General features: G+C 45.4%; 1 protein-coding gene across 2 annotated transcripts in view; it reads right to left on the reverse strand.

The window, feature by feature from the left end:
• Positions 1-2,157: 2,157 nt before the first annotated feature.
• Positions 2,158-13,893, reverse strand: part of RETREG1 (reticulophagy regulator 1) — a 48,573-nt gene continuing 36,837 nt past the window's right edge. For both annotated transcript variants that reach the window (XM_056854505.1, XM_056854506.1), the window contains 6 exons: positions 11,281-11,407; positions 7,976-8,060; positions 6,892-7,029; positions 5,607-5,671; positions 3,834-3,960; positions 2,158-2,704 (listed from right to left, as the gene is read on the reverse strand). In XM_056854505.1, the coding sequence (XP_056710483.1) occupies positions 2,208-2,704; positions 3,834-3,960; positions 5,607-5,671; positions 6,892-7,029; positions 7,976-8,060; positions 11,281-11,407 (1,039 nt within the window). In that variant the 3' untranslated portion in view covers positions 2,158-2,207. The remainder of the gene's footprint in view (positions 2,705-3,833; positions 3,961-5,606; positions 5,672-6,891; positions 7,030-7,975; positions 8,061-11,280; positions 11,408-13,893) is intronic.

Raw genomic sequence — 13,893 nt, forward strand, 5'->3', positions numbered from 1 at the left:
AGCACACCCTCTACCTGCTGTCTTCTGAAGTTGCCTCAGCTCCATACATTCATCACAAAAAGGATTATTTAGTAAGTGGCCCAGGTTCCCCCCCCCCCCCCAGCACACCACCTCAGCAGGGAATGAAAATTGCACTGATAAGGATTATAGGTTTTCCCCACATCCCCTTATTCGGTCATCAAGAACTTTAGAGAAAAAACAGTAACAAACCTATCAGGGAACTGCCCAATGTTATCAGAGCCAGAATCATAAAAAGTTGAGAGAACGAATTCTGTATTGTGGGGACATATCCAGTCAGCGATAACAGAAGCTTGAATAAGTACTGTTTTTCTGAATAAACATGCTTGGGATCAGGTTCTCTTCATCTGGGGAACTGAAACCCAATTCCAGCCATGTGATTCTAGGTTAAAGAACAGTGGCTTGATTGGCAGAAAAGAGTGGCAAAACTCCCAATTCCTTTTGTCCTCTGGGGCTTTTTATGCAAGGACGGTCACCCCCGCCGACTGCTTCGGGACTTCCTTTTGATTATGCATGCCTTTTCTGCCCGTCAGAGGTCACCCCGCGCGTTTTGCCTGTTTCCCAGGTGCTGTTTTAGCCAGAATCTGGAAAACGCATGCAAAATGGGTGGGGAGAGCAAGTTGACATCTGATGGGCGGAAAAGGCATAAATAATCAAAAGGAAGCCCCGAAGCAGTCAGTGGGGGGGTGACTGTGGGGAAATGTCCCTGCATAAAAGGCCTGGGTTGTTAACTCACAACGCATTTACTCCACTCCTGCATCTGATATATAGGAGCACTCTCTTTACTGTTTAAATAAGGAAGAGAAAGACCACTATACGACTGCAGCGAGAGAGCTGGTGTAATGAGGGAGAGAGACAAAATTGGTTTCCCTATGTAAGGTTTTGCTGAGGTTAGTGTGTGACAAAATGATATACTGTAGCTTTGGTGGAAGAGCAGATATCACTCTATAAACCGGGCTGTATTTTTGAGGGTCAAAAAACAACAAACGCACCATGTCTTCTTGTCAGAATGAAAGCAAAAACCTGCAAGAGTTAAGTCAAAAGAAATGATATGGTCCCTCCATTTGCTGGCTACAATACTACTAACTCTAGAAATTATTTCCCCCCCCCCCTCTAAACTTGGGTTTACCTTGATAAGGCACTGCCTCTTATGCTCAGTTTTCAAAGGTGAACCACAAAGCTTAGAAAAATTAAGTAAGTGACAGGGCTTACAAGGACCCAAATTCTGCCACAGACCACACAGGGTGTTCAAACTGTATGGCGCCATCTTTGATGTCAGGAATATTCTACATTTCTTCCACAGTAGCAGTCCTTGCATATCTAAATATAGCTGCAGTCTGTACGATCGTAATTTCTTGTATTCTAGGACAGAAAAATATGGAATCAATGGGGAAAAGCAGGCGAGGAGATTGCAAGGAGATGGCTAACCGTCCTCCACCCCACCCAAAGGTATATACACTTGCTATATACTGATATAGTTTTTACCTTGCGATCTAATACAAAATGATAGAAGGTACATGGCAGTCTGACGTCATGCTGCTTTGTCAGGCTACAGTGCATATAAGAATGGATGCAACGTGGAAATGTATCACCCTACCTAGGAGAACCTCTGGGAGTTCAAATGGGTAACACGAGCCAGGGGAACATCGTGGGGACGATGTGTGGATTCAGACACTGGAGGTGCTATTTGGTGCGTGAACCTAAGACACGTCTGTTGACTTTGGAGGGTTACTGCGGTCTGCTACGGCAGCCAGGCCTTGACGGCTTCTCCATTCCAGTTTGTAAAGTTTCTCTCACTGAAACACTGCTGTGTCAAGCTCGAAAAGTCAAGAGTAAACAGGCAGGAGGTGAAGAGGATTTGGTTAAAGCCTGAAGGGTGCTACATTTGGCAATTTTAATCTTTTTTTCTTTTTTTTACAAAAAAAAATCTTGTCTCTTAAATTCCTCTGAGACAAAATAACAGGATTCCCCCCCCCCTCATTTCTATGGCATCGCTATGAGAAACAAAACTATCAGCATCAACAGATCTGTAACAAGGTAGTGCACTCAGCAGCAAGGACGTTACAGCACATCAAAAATAATAATAGTTAAAGCTTACAGCTAGTCATTTTCCTTTTTTTTTTTGCATTTCACGTTGCCTATAGTATTTTGTTCTCACTATATATTGTTAAGCAGCTCCAGTTTCCGCATTAATGCCCCCCGAGCAAGTTAGACAAGAAGCCAGAGAACTTCTTCTCTTGCGGTTCTGCCTCCTGGCCTTTTGCAAGGCCCAGTTCGCTCTCGATCTGCTCCAGCTCTGACTGGTCCAGCAGTTCAAAGTCATCCCCTTCCTCCGAGTCCGTCTCTTCGCTGACGTTTGCATCTGCCCGCACGGACCGCAACTGGTCCCTGACAGCTGCTGACACTGCAGAGCTCACCACGTCGGTGGCCAAGGCCTGTACCAAGTTGAAGGCCTGGTTGTTGAGCAGAGGCAAGGAGAGGCCTACTGCAGAGAGCCCCTCCTCCTTCTCTTGACCAGGACGTTGGGAAGGCAGAGCGAGGAGACGGTCCTTCTTCCCGCCTCGATGCAGGGGCATGCCAATGCTGGAATCGTCCTCGTCGTTTGTCCCCATGCCATTTTCCACCGACGGGAATTCCGACAGCTCTTTTGCAAATGCTTCCTCGTGGTCGCTTGCCCTATCAAAATCTATTCAGGGAATCGACAGAAAAGGCTGTTACAGAGGAGGAAATCACCACCCCCCTTTTCGGTCCTACAGGATGACGTCGAACACTTAGGCAAATGGAGAAATACTGGACAGATGAATAGGGGAGGGGAGAAACTGCCCTCCCCCCCTCATTTTTAACACAGAAGGTAAGTGCATGTATGTAAGATGACATTTTATCTATTTATTTGTTTGTTTATTATTTCTTCTATTACTCTGCTTTCCCCCAGGCAGGGCCAGGCTCAGAGTGGCTTACAGAGGGGTATAACATCCCCTTAAATAGACAAAACCTTTAAAACCTTAAAAAACAACATTTAAAATAGCCCTATAAAACAATCATACCAAACAGAAATGTCTTAAGTTATCTGGCGCCTCTGAGGTGTAACATAGAGCTACAACCAGGCAAGCAGACGGATAAGATCCCAAGCTGGAATATAGGGGAAAAATATAATAGCAGTGGAGGTTAGAGGAGGCCAGCATTTATATATAAGGGAACCGTAGCTGGCCACAACCATAGGCCTGGCGGAATAGCTCCATTTTACAGGTACTGCAGAACTCTCCAAGATCCCGCAGGGCCTTGGTCTCACTGGAGAGGCTGTTCCACCAGGCAGGAGCCAGGGCTTTTGGTCGAGGCCAACCGGACACTCCTCGGGCCGGGGACCACCAAAAGGTTGGTATTGGATGAACAAAGAGTCCTCTGAGGACCCTTTTATAAAAGCATGAACACTGAAATGCAGATTATACAACACGCCCTCAAACGTATTTTAGGCAATGTGCTGTTACCATGCAGGAAGTTTGTATTAACAGAAGTGGGGGCGACTTTCGCCAGTTCCTTCCTCCCGCTGCAGACCTCTAACCCCCCCCCCCCATGCTGTTTTTGGGGTAGAGTCTCCTGCCCCCAGGAGCAGCATGGAATGGGATTCTGGGATTCAGCAAGAGAGGAGAGACAAGGAAATCCAGTTCCACTGATGGAAATCACTTCCGTCAGCAGAGATTTAATGGGGGAATCCAAGCCAAAGAGAATTGAGTTAGACTGCAGAAAACTTACGTGTGCAAATCCTCCCCCCCCCCCAATTTTTAAAAGGTGAAAGATTTGAAGGAAGCATTACGTACCGTCAGAGGTATCTGTCTGTGGAGTGTTTCCCTCAGACAGATTGAACGTTCCATTGTCGGTCCAAGATACCTCGGATATGTCCGTATCTGATACGGACATCTCTCTGGCCGCAACTGTAGCGCTAACCTGTATTTTGAAAAACCAAACTGTCAAATGTCGCCAGTGGCCTGCTAAGCTGAATGCCGACTCGCTGAATACCCAGGTTTCTACCTGAAATAAATGACTATGTGAAATTAAACATCCTGTAGTAATACCAAAACATGTTAAGGTTGGCATCACATAGCAGTACCGTTGCCATCTAAGAATATCAAGCATGCCACTGCTTACCAGTATTAATATTTACTTATTCACATTATATATAAAAATGAAGATATACCTAAATTCTATCCATTTTCCAGACAGGCCTGAAAAACACTGCGACCCCCACCCCCCCATTGAGACTGACTCTCAATAAATCTTCAATACAATTTCCTTTACACGTAACAGAGAGTGTGAATGTATGTGGAAATGTTCAAATGATTACATATTATCAGGATTTGAGACCTGTGTGGATATTCAAAGCTGTACATGTGAGGGGGGGATCAATCCGCTTCACCCCAATTGCATCCTGTTCCACACGCACAGGGCCTACCCCACACATGTGGAACCTAGAAGGCTATCAGCCCAAGCGGTACGCTACCACACTGAGATGCACAGATTGTGTGAACCAAAGTCAATGCACACTGGCTGCTAGCAAACATCAATGGGGAAGATGACTGCAGGAGGGAGCAACGTAAAATGGGGGTGGGCTGACCCCTTGCCATGAGCAGGGTTTGAACATCTGCACAGGATGCCCGACGCTAATATTTGAAGTGAATTCAGCACATGTACACCCTTATGGATGCAAGGGAAGCACATGAACACAGATGACATTCTGCTGGAAACTTTCCTGTTTCCAGGGAGCTGTCACCTCCAGCGGCACGGGACAGTGGGTGCTCCTGTGCAAAACACCTCTTGGGGAGGCTTTCATCTAAGCTCCCCCCCCACCGCATGCCTCATCTACAAGGGGACTTCTTCTGCCATGGCCTCTCCACCCTCCAGGCCTCTCTCTCCTCCTTGGCTCATTCCTCGCACCGGCTGGAAGGAAATGGCTGGCAGCCAATGAAAAGAAAAAGAAGAGTTGGTTTTTATACGACTTTCTCTCCCACTTAAGAAAGACTCAAACCAGCTTACAATCTCCTTCCCTTCCCCACAACAGACACCCTGTGAGGTAGGTGGAGTTGAGAGAGCTCTAAGAGAGCTGTGACTGGCCCAAGGTCACCCAGCTGGCTTCATGTGGGGGAGTGGGGAAACAAATCCAGTTCACCAGATTAGAGTCCACTGCTCATGAGAGCCAGCATGGTGTAGTGGTTAAGAGCAGTTGTTTGGGGCGGTGGACTCTAATCTGGAGAACTGGGTTTGATTCCCCACTCCTCCACATGAGCGGCGGAGGCATATAAAAACTAACTCGTCTTCTTCTTCTTGACATGCAAGGCGATTACAGAATTCACAGCCCTGACTCTAACTGTTGCTCAGTGAGCCAGAAACTCTGTCTTTAGTTTTCAGGGGCAGAAGCTAATTGTAGGAACAGCGGTAGCTTTCCCGAACCCAACTCCTCAGGCCAAGAGGCATGGAGCTCGAAAATCCAGCAACATTTCATGTTCTGACACACAATTAGAAAGGAAAAAAAAGGTCTCTTGTACGGCAAAGGAGTCAAGATGCTTATTTGTAACCTAATATGAAATGGAACCAACCTGAGGACACAAAGACGATATGTCTAGCTCATTGTCATCTTCGATCAGCTTTGCTTCTATCATTTCTGCAAAAGAAGATCACTATCAGCCTTTTCTGGCCACATTCACAGGCAGAACAGAAAATATTCCATAGTTCTTCCTTTCTCAATGTGACCCTAAATTTCCACTGGGAACACAGAAAAAGTGCTTTTTGGGGGGGGGGGTTGAAATTGACAAAAAGTACCACTGCTCCATCACCATCCTGATTTTTTTGCAATCCCCTTTGCAATCTGTAGCCCATTCTATCCACAGAAAGGAGAACAAATTAAAATTTAAAAAGGAGTACAAAATAAAATAGGAGCCCCGTGGCGCATCGTGGGAAGCTGCAGTACCGCAGTCAAAAGCTCTGCTCACAGGTCAATGTAGTTTTAACCAACCAATATTATGATGTGTAAGCATTTAATAGTTTTATATCAGTTCAGGTTAGAAGGATTAGAAACCCATTCCAGTTATTCACAAACAGTAAGTTGTCCTAGAGATGTATTGACAGGCAGAATTGTAATGTCATGTGGTTTGTATGTTTTTTGTTGTATGTTGTTGTATGTTTTATAATATGTTGGAAAAAAATTAATTAAAAAAAAAAAAAGCTCTGCTCACGACCTGAGTTTGATTACGACGGAAATTTGTTTCAGGTTGCCGCCTCAAGGTCGACTCAGCCTTCCAGTACCCAGCTCGCTGGGGGTCAAGTGTAGTACCCAGCTCGCTGGGGGTCAAGTGTAGATGACTGGGGAAGGCAATGGCAAACCACCCCGTAGACATAGTCTGCCTAGTAAACGTTGGGAAGTGACGTCACCCCAAGAGTCAGTAATGACCCAGTGCTTGCACAGGGGACTACCTTTACCTTTACAAATTAAAATACAAGTCTGAGATCAATTTTATGTATGAAGTTGTCCATGGGCCCATTTGTCAGGCACCCTGCACAGACAATATCAGCCTTTCCATATCTTGTTTGCCAAAAACAACAAACCTTTAATGACCCTGACACTCAACTGATGCCTTCCAAGTAGCATTTATGAAGTCAAGAAGCTTGTGTGTGGGCACGGAGGCTCCTTGTGTACATGCGTTGTAAAAACAAGCCCACCAAAATAGAATGCAATAAGGTTTGAAACCTCACTTCTATTCCTCGTGAAGTGTATTTTTCTGCTTGCACTGGGGGTAAGCAGACAGCTGCAGAAGGAGCACAGCTATTCTTTTATTTGAAACGCTCACCATGAATGGTGGGATAGGGACCCTGCAACTAACTTACCAGCTCTCTCTTTCAACTTCTGGTTGATATAGTCCCTGATACCAAAGTCCAGTCTCAGCAGAACTGACTTCATGTTGCTGTAGACTTTCTGTCCAAATTCATGGCATGTGAAGAGCGGACACAGAAAGGCACCTAATACTGTAACAGAAACGAGAAACACGCCATTGTATACCATGAGTGCGCAGAATAGTATCTCTCTGGGCCAGGCCCTTCTGGAACACACTAGAAGTGGGACCCAGACTAAACTGGCAATTTCCAGTCATTTCCTGGCCCTGCTGAAGACACCCCCCACGGCATTTCTTGAGGTCCCCTGTCCCCCGGAAGCACCATTTTGTGGAGATGAGTAGGGTGTGGGGAAGGGGGGATAGGAAAGTTCCATTCTGCTGAGGGAGAATTTAGTCTGGATCTAACCCAGGGAGGGGCTGTGGCTCAGCGGTAAAGCCTCTGCTTGGCATGCATGAGGCCCCAGGTTCAATCCCTGGCATCTCCCAACTACAAAGACCAGGTGGTAGGTGATGTGAAAGACCTCCGCCTGAGACCTTGGAGCGCAGCAGTCAGTTTGAGTAGCCAATGCCGACCTGGACAGACCAATGGTCTGATTCAGTATAAGACAACCTCACGCGTGTTCAAACCTCGATTTAGAAAGAATAACAATTTCTTCTGAAAATATCTAAAATGACTTCCGTATGAAAGAGTACCTTGTCAAAGCGTATGCAAGTTAGCCAACTCTGAGCACCTAAGGGCCTTTCTACGGGACCTAGTCGAGAGAAGCTACAGTAGCCTAGCAGTGAAGAGACTGAATCCCAAGTGGAAGTTATCTCCTGCATCACAAAACTTACTAGATAGCCTCAGGTAACCTATTTCTAGCTTTTGTTCCTTGTCATCAACACAGGGACGATCAGACCGATGTATTAGTGCTGCAAAATTCACAGGCAAAATGTGTGTAATCATCAGCTTTGCCAACCTCACATTTTTGTAGTGCTTTATCCATACGGGCTGAGGTTGTGCGGGTTATCCTGGCCCCATATAAGACTTTTTTAAAAAAGAAGACATCATGTTCAGGGGAAAAAAGGGAGAAACTTACATAGAAGGTAGGAGAGTACAACTCCAGGAATGTAACTTCCCAAGATTGTGAAGAATGTGCACACACTACAGACCAGAAGGCAGAACTGTTAAAAAACAAAACCAAAAAAAACAAATCAAGAGGTAATTTGATCACTGCTTGCTTTCAGTGCGGAGCAGGCAGAAGTGATGAGAGTTTTCTTTTTAAACTTGTATTTCTTATTATTTAAAAATAGAGAACAAACAAAACACAGAAAATACAGAACGGAAGACATAATGCAAACTGATTACATACACGTGCCACATATTGATAACCTAACTGGATTTACTACACAATACACTCTCAACCTGCATTATTGTAAATACTTTCGTGCATTCATTTACTCTGAACACCTGCATTTCTTAGCATCACTCCTTTTGCGTATTTCGTATATATTCTATCGTCTCGTGTTTTACTCTAATCCTACATGCCATTAATTCTAAATATTAAGCATTGTATAAGACATACAGATTTAATCATTCACACTATAACTAAAACAATTTAATCACCTCTTAACGTCTCTTAAATTCTACATGCCTAATTTTTAATTAAAATTCATTCAAGTTAGACCTGATATTTTGTCATAAAAGGAATCTTGTTCTCCCCATAACCATGCACCCCAGTGTGACAGGAGTTTTGGCCTCCCAGATACACGCTGGCTCTTTTCTGTTTGTGGCCGCAACACGCACAGAAGAGTGGCTTTAGCACATACCCATACACTCACACACACAGTTTGTGCATTTTTTAAACCTCTCCATGGGGCTGCTATTGGGTCCGTTGTAATGATTATGTTATGTGGCTACATGCAAGTTTCACATCAAAGCCAACAGTTGTCAAGAAACGTTCTCTACTCATTGCTTGGCTTTTCAAACTTTTGGGCCTAGTGAGTTACAGAAGGCCCCTCTCTGGGGTCTTTTATGCAACTGAGTTTTACCTAGCTCTCTTGACCCACACTTTTCTGTTCCGAATCCTAAAAATGCTATGCATGTTGCTGTTTGCCCTGGAGGAAGTCCTGGGGTTTCCAGAGTACTGCAGAATCACCAGCAGAAATCCGGAAGTGTCTGAGTCCCTGCCCCTTGAAAGCGCTGCTTTGTAATTGGCTGTGGTGCTTACTGTGAGAAAAACGTCAAACCTCCCCCCCGCAGCTCACCTCTCCCACGCTTTGGCTTATGCATGGAAACGGGGACGAATTGCGTTACAACAGGATTGGGAAGACAGGCATATTGCATGGCCTGGGCATGAGGTCATCTCTAAGGGACGAAAAACTCATGCATAAGACCCAATGTGTCGTGAGTCAGCCTGAACTCTTCTCGGAATAGGAGTAAGGGGTGGCAGAGCAGGGTGATGTACCGGTGGAAGTCTTAGCAGGGCGACTGGACCATAGGTCTGAACAAGCAAGGACAACAGATGCAGAAGAAGGTGGTGCATATTGGGAAAGAGCAGAGGAACAGAGAAGGTTATCACCTCCGGACCCGCCCAGCCAAGTTAGCCGGCAAAGATCAAAGGTTTGGCTCAGTTTGCAGGAGAGGCGTTGCAGCCCGAGATTGCAGGCAATTGGTCGTAGGTGTTTGCAGGAGCCAACACCAGCGAGTGATGCAGAACAGCTGGCCCAGGAAGGGAGTGAGGAGGAACAGCCATAAATCTTGGGCTGGCCAGTCAGTCAGTGTGGGAACAACTTTGCTAATTACTACAAGCACTGCTGCTCGTGCTGAGATCTCTGTGCACAGTATTGTCTTGCATAGGTGCCAGCTACCAGCTCCTGCCCTTCCGGCATCCCTGCAGAACCTGGGAGGACCGAGCCTAGACCTTGACGCAAAGGAACTCGTACTGGTGAGTGAACCTGTTCCTTGTTTAGAGTGCTGCCTTGGTTATGCACTCAGTCCACCCACACTACCAGGAAGGGTAAACCGCGACAGGCTCTGCTCCCCCCCCAGTACCCTCCATTGCTGGGAGTGGAGTCAGAGGCCAAGCACCTCAGCCTGGTCCCTGCCTGTATGCAACACAATGAAAAACCAAGTTGGACCGGCGGAGAAAGTAAGTCAAAGTGCCCGTGCATAAAAGACCTATGTGAGGTATTACAGGGCTAGACTGATTCAACACATATTTTTTCTCTCAAAAAACACATCTGGAAATAAACCTTATGAGATGGCCAATTGTAATGGCCGATTAGACTCATCACAGGTTGACGTACACAAATCTGGAAGCGCTGTTCATTCTGTATCAGATTGTGTGAGTGACTGTCCATGAGGGAAGACCCTCAATTTGGGTTAAAAGTTTACATCCAGCCACACAAAATATTAGATAAAAATACCTCATAAGGTTTATTTCCGGATGTGTTTTTTAACTTTCTGTATTTATGACCACTGAGGAAGGCCTATTCAGCCCGAAACACATCTGGTCTAGCACTGGTTATTTAGATTGATTGTATATCAACTGTGTATAAGAATTTTATAACTGACATTTTTATATGTAGCCTGTATTCTGGGTCCTGTGTTTTTAACAATTTTATAGGGTATGCCTTGCAATAAATGTAATTATTTTGTTGTAGCTCAACCTTTGAAGCTCTCCCTACATATTTGGTTGAGTCCCCCCCACCCACCCACTTTTTGTTGTTCTTTCGTTTTGCTTTTGGACCTATCCCTTCCGTTGACAACATTGACTCCACGGGCCAGTATGCAATCACAAAAACAAAACGGGGGGGGGGGGGGAGAGAGAGAGAAGGCTAAAGCTACTTCTCCCTGTATGTTGAAGTTGAAGTTGTAAACCGAAAAGAGTGTATGTGGACACAGGAGGCACAAAACATCTGTCACACGTGTGATACAAAGTCCTCCTGTAGTTCCCTAACAAACACAGAAGCTTTGGAATGGAGCCTCTGCCCTCTCCTGACTCCCAGATGAGCATCTGGGGGAAAGGAACTGGAGTCAGAGACCCCCTGCTGAGCGGTACACTGGTCTTCCATAACATTTAAGCACTTTCTTTTTTCCGTGGGATGTAGGGAGCTGGGCAGGCCAAAGGAGGGAGTTGCAGCCTAAAGAGTCCCGGGAACACAGGAAGTTTTACAAGTGCTCATTACAAAACAAACAGCTCCTCCGCTCCCTTGGGTTGCTGCATGCCCCCAGCACGGCAACACATCCTTTTTCCTGGTAATTCAGAGACAATATAGTGACTGTCACTGCCACTGCAGGACAGTTTCTGTTATTTCCTTGACACCAATTTTTACAGAGAGATGACAGGCGGTAGAAAGTTCATTCCCCAGAATGAGGTAGATTGCCGCCCTCTTCCTTTACCTTGCCAGGATTCTGTTCTTTGAAGTGGGCCATTTCATGGAGGAATAAGAAGAAACTCATCAGCCTCTCTTCCACACATTGGTTCAGCCTCAGCCTGTATTCAGATTTGGAATCCATGATTTCCCAGCTGGAAAAAGCAACACAAAAATTCGTTTTTTTAAAAAAGGCATTAGATATTCAACTACTCTTATCTACTCTGTCAATCACTAGTTTTCCGGCCTCAACTAATTAGGTAATAAAGAATTGTAAAATGCTACCTGTTCACCTCTTGTCCTAAATCTGGTTGCCCTGACCTGGATGGCCCAGGCTAGCCTGATCTTGATCTAAGAAGCTAAGGAGGGTCAGCCCTGGTTGGTATTTGGACGGGAGACCTCCAAGGAAACCCAGGGTCACTACACAATGGCAAACCACCTCTGAACATCTCTTGCATCGAAAACCCTATGGGGTTGCCATAAGTCGGGTATGACTTGACGGCGCTTTCCACCAAATCTGGTAATTTTTGAGAATAATTCTACGTTTTGCTAATCATAGAGAATACCGGTCCTGTTTTCCATCATTGGTCACTGCTATGTCAATGGTTAATCACAAGAAAATGAAAAGCAGGGATGAAACAGTTACCCGTCAGTCCTGAATTTCTTCCATGTCAAACTACAGAATCATCTATAGGTTGTAACTGGATGAGTTGTGCTGGCTATTGCTGTAAATTCATTCATTCATTCAACCACAGAATGACCAACTGCAGGAATACTGTGAGAAAAGCCTTTATGGACATCAGCTATTGACCACACTTTTGGCCTGTCTTTCTTCCAAGATGCCCAAGGCTGCATTCAGAGTTCTCTCCCCTCCATTTTATCTTTACAATGTTGTTGTGAGATAGTGCAGGACGAGAGAAAGTGACTGACGTCCAGTTATGCTGTGAGCTTCATGACTGAGTGCACATTTGAATCCAGATCTCCTTAACCCTACCTAGTCTGACACCCTAACTGCTACACCACGCTCTCTTAATTATGTCTCAGACTACTCAGTACTCACTACACGTAGCGCACTCTATGCCAGTTGCCTACTTGACAATCTAACAAATTTTCCTCTCGTCTCATCTGATTTTTCCATTGAAAAAAGGAACAGAATCCAGCTATATTCCAGAAGAGTTGGTTTTTATATGCTTATTTTTCTACCTTTTAAGGAGAATCAAACTGGCTTACAATCACCTTCCCTTCCTCTCCCCACAACAGACACCCTGTGAGGTAGGCGGGACTGAAAGAGCTCTAAGAGAACTGTGACTAGCCCAAGGTCACCCAGCTGGCTTCATATGGAGCAGCAGGGAAACAAACCCGGTTCACCAGATTAGAGTCCGCTGCTCATGTGGAAGAGTGGGGAATCAAACCTGGTTCTCCAAATTAGAGTCCTAAGTACTAACTTTACTTCTTATTTGTTATTCCTTCTTTTTTTAGAATCAGTTATGTCTCAAAGATTGGGAAGAAGAAGAAGAGTTGTTTTTTATATGCTGATTTTCCTACCTTTTAAGGAGATTCAAACCGGTTTACAATCTCCTTCCCTTCCTCTCCCCACAACAGACACCATGTGGGGTAGGTAGGGCTTAGAGGGATCAGAGAGATCTCTCTGGCCCAAGGTTACCCAGCCGGCTTCAAGTGGAGGAGTGGAGAAACCAACCCGGTTCTCCAGATTAGAGTTCTTCGCTCACGTGGACAAGTGAGGAATCAAACCCAGTTCTCCAGATTAGAGTCCACTGCTCTTAACCACTACAACATGTTGGCTCTCACACATTATTCTGTCCTTCCACCACAGCCCCATAATCTTCCCCTTCTTGTCTTTCAGTGCCTTTTATATGCCCTTAATTATTACTTTTTAAAAAATAAATAATTCCTTTGGTCCTACGACCTTGACGGTTGAATCTTTCAAATAAATCCTCTTTCCTTTTAATGGGATTCCCTTGGACATTTTCTCACTGTTCTTCAAGACCGACACACCTCAACGATAGTGTTGATTCTTCCATGATTCACGTCCATGGGCTTAGTTAGGTCCTCTAATTAAGAATGTGGCATAGCGGTTAAAGTTTGGGACTATTCTCCCCCTACCTCTGTCACGAAGCATGCGGCATGACCTTGGTTCAGTCTCTTTCCCTCTGCTTCCCCCACCTCACTGGATAAAACGAGGAAGATAGAAACATGTATACTTCTCCGAGCTTTCGGGAGGAAGGGCAGGATAAAACTGGAGTAGACAGACGGGCAGGAGAGCCATCCAAACTCTTTCCAGGACTGGCTCCAGGAAGTTTGTAGGTCAGACTGACACCGTGCACATTCTTGGCCTTGCACAGGAGTCAGCCTAAGCCAAGTCCCTCCCTTATAGCTGCAGCAACACATGTGCAATTAAAAAAAAAATGAAGTAGAAAAGTAAAGGTGTAAGTGGTTCCCTGTGGTGGTGGGACCTGGCCTGGCAAACCCCACCTCTCCCAGCCTCCAACGGTTCAATGAGTTCATCTATGGCTAACGTAGACAGAGAGTTAAAGAATGTAACAGATGCACACCAAAAACGTGCATTTTCAGCCACATGCCAGCTACCTGGCAAGGGCCAGAGTTCACCACCTAATGGACA

This window comes from Euleptes europaea, chromosome 8 (assembly GCF_029931775.1).
Source record: "Euleptes europaea isolate rEulEur1 chromosome 8, rEulEur1.hap1, whole genome shotgun sequence".
NCBI classification, from domain to species: domain Eukaryota; kingdom Metazoa; phylum Chordata; class Lepidosauria; order Squamata; family Sphaerodactylidae; genus Euleptes; species Euleptes europaea.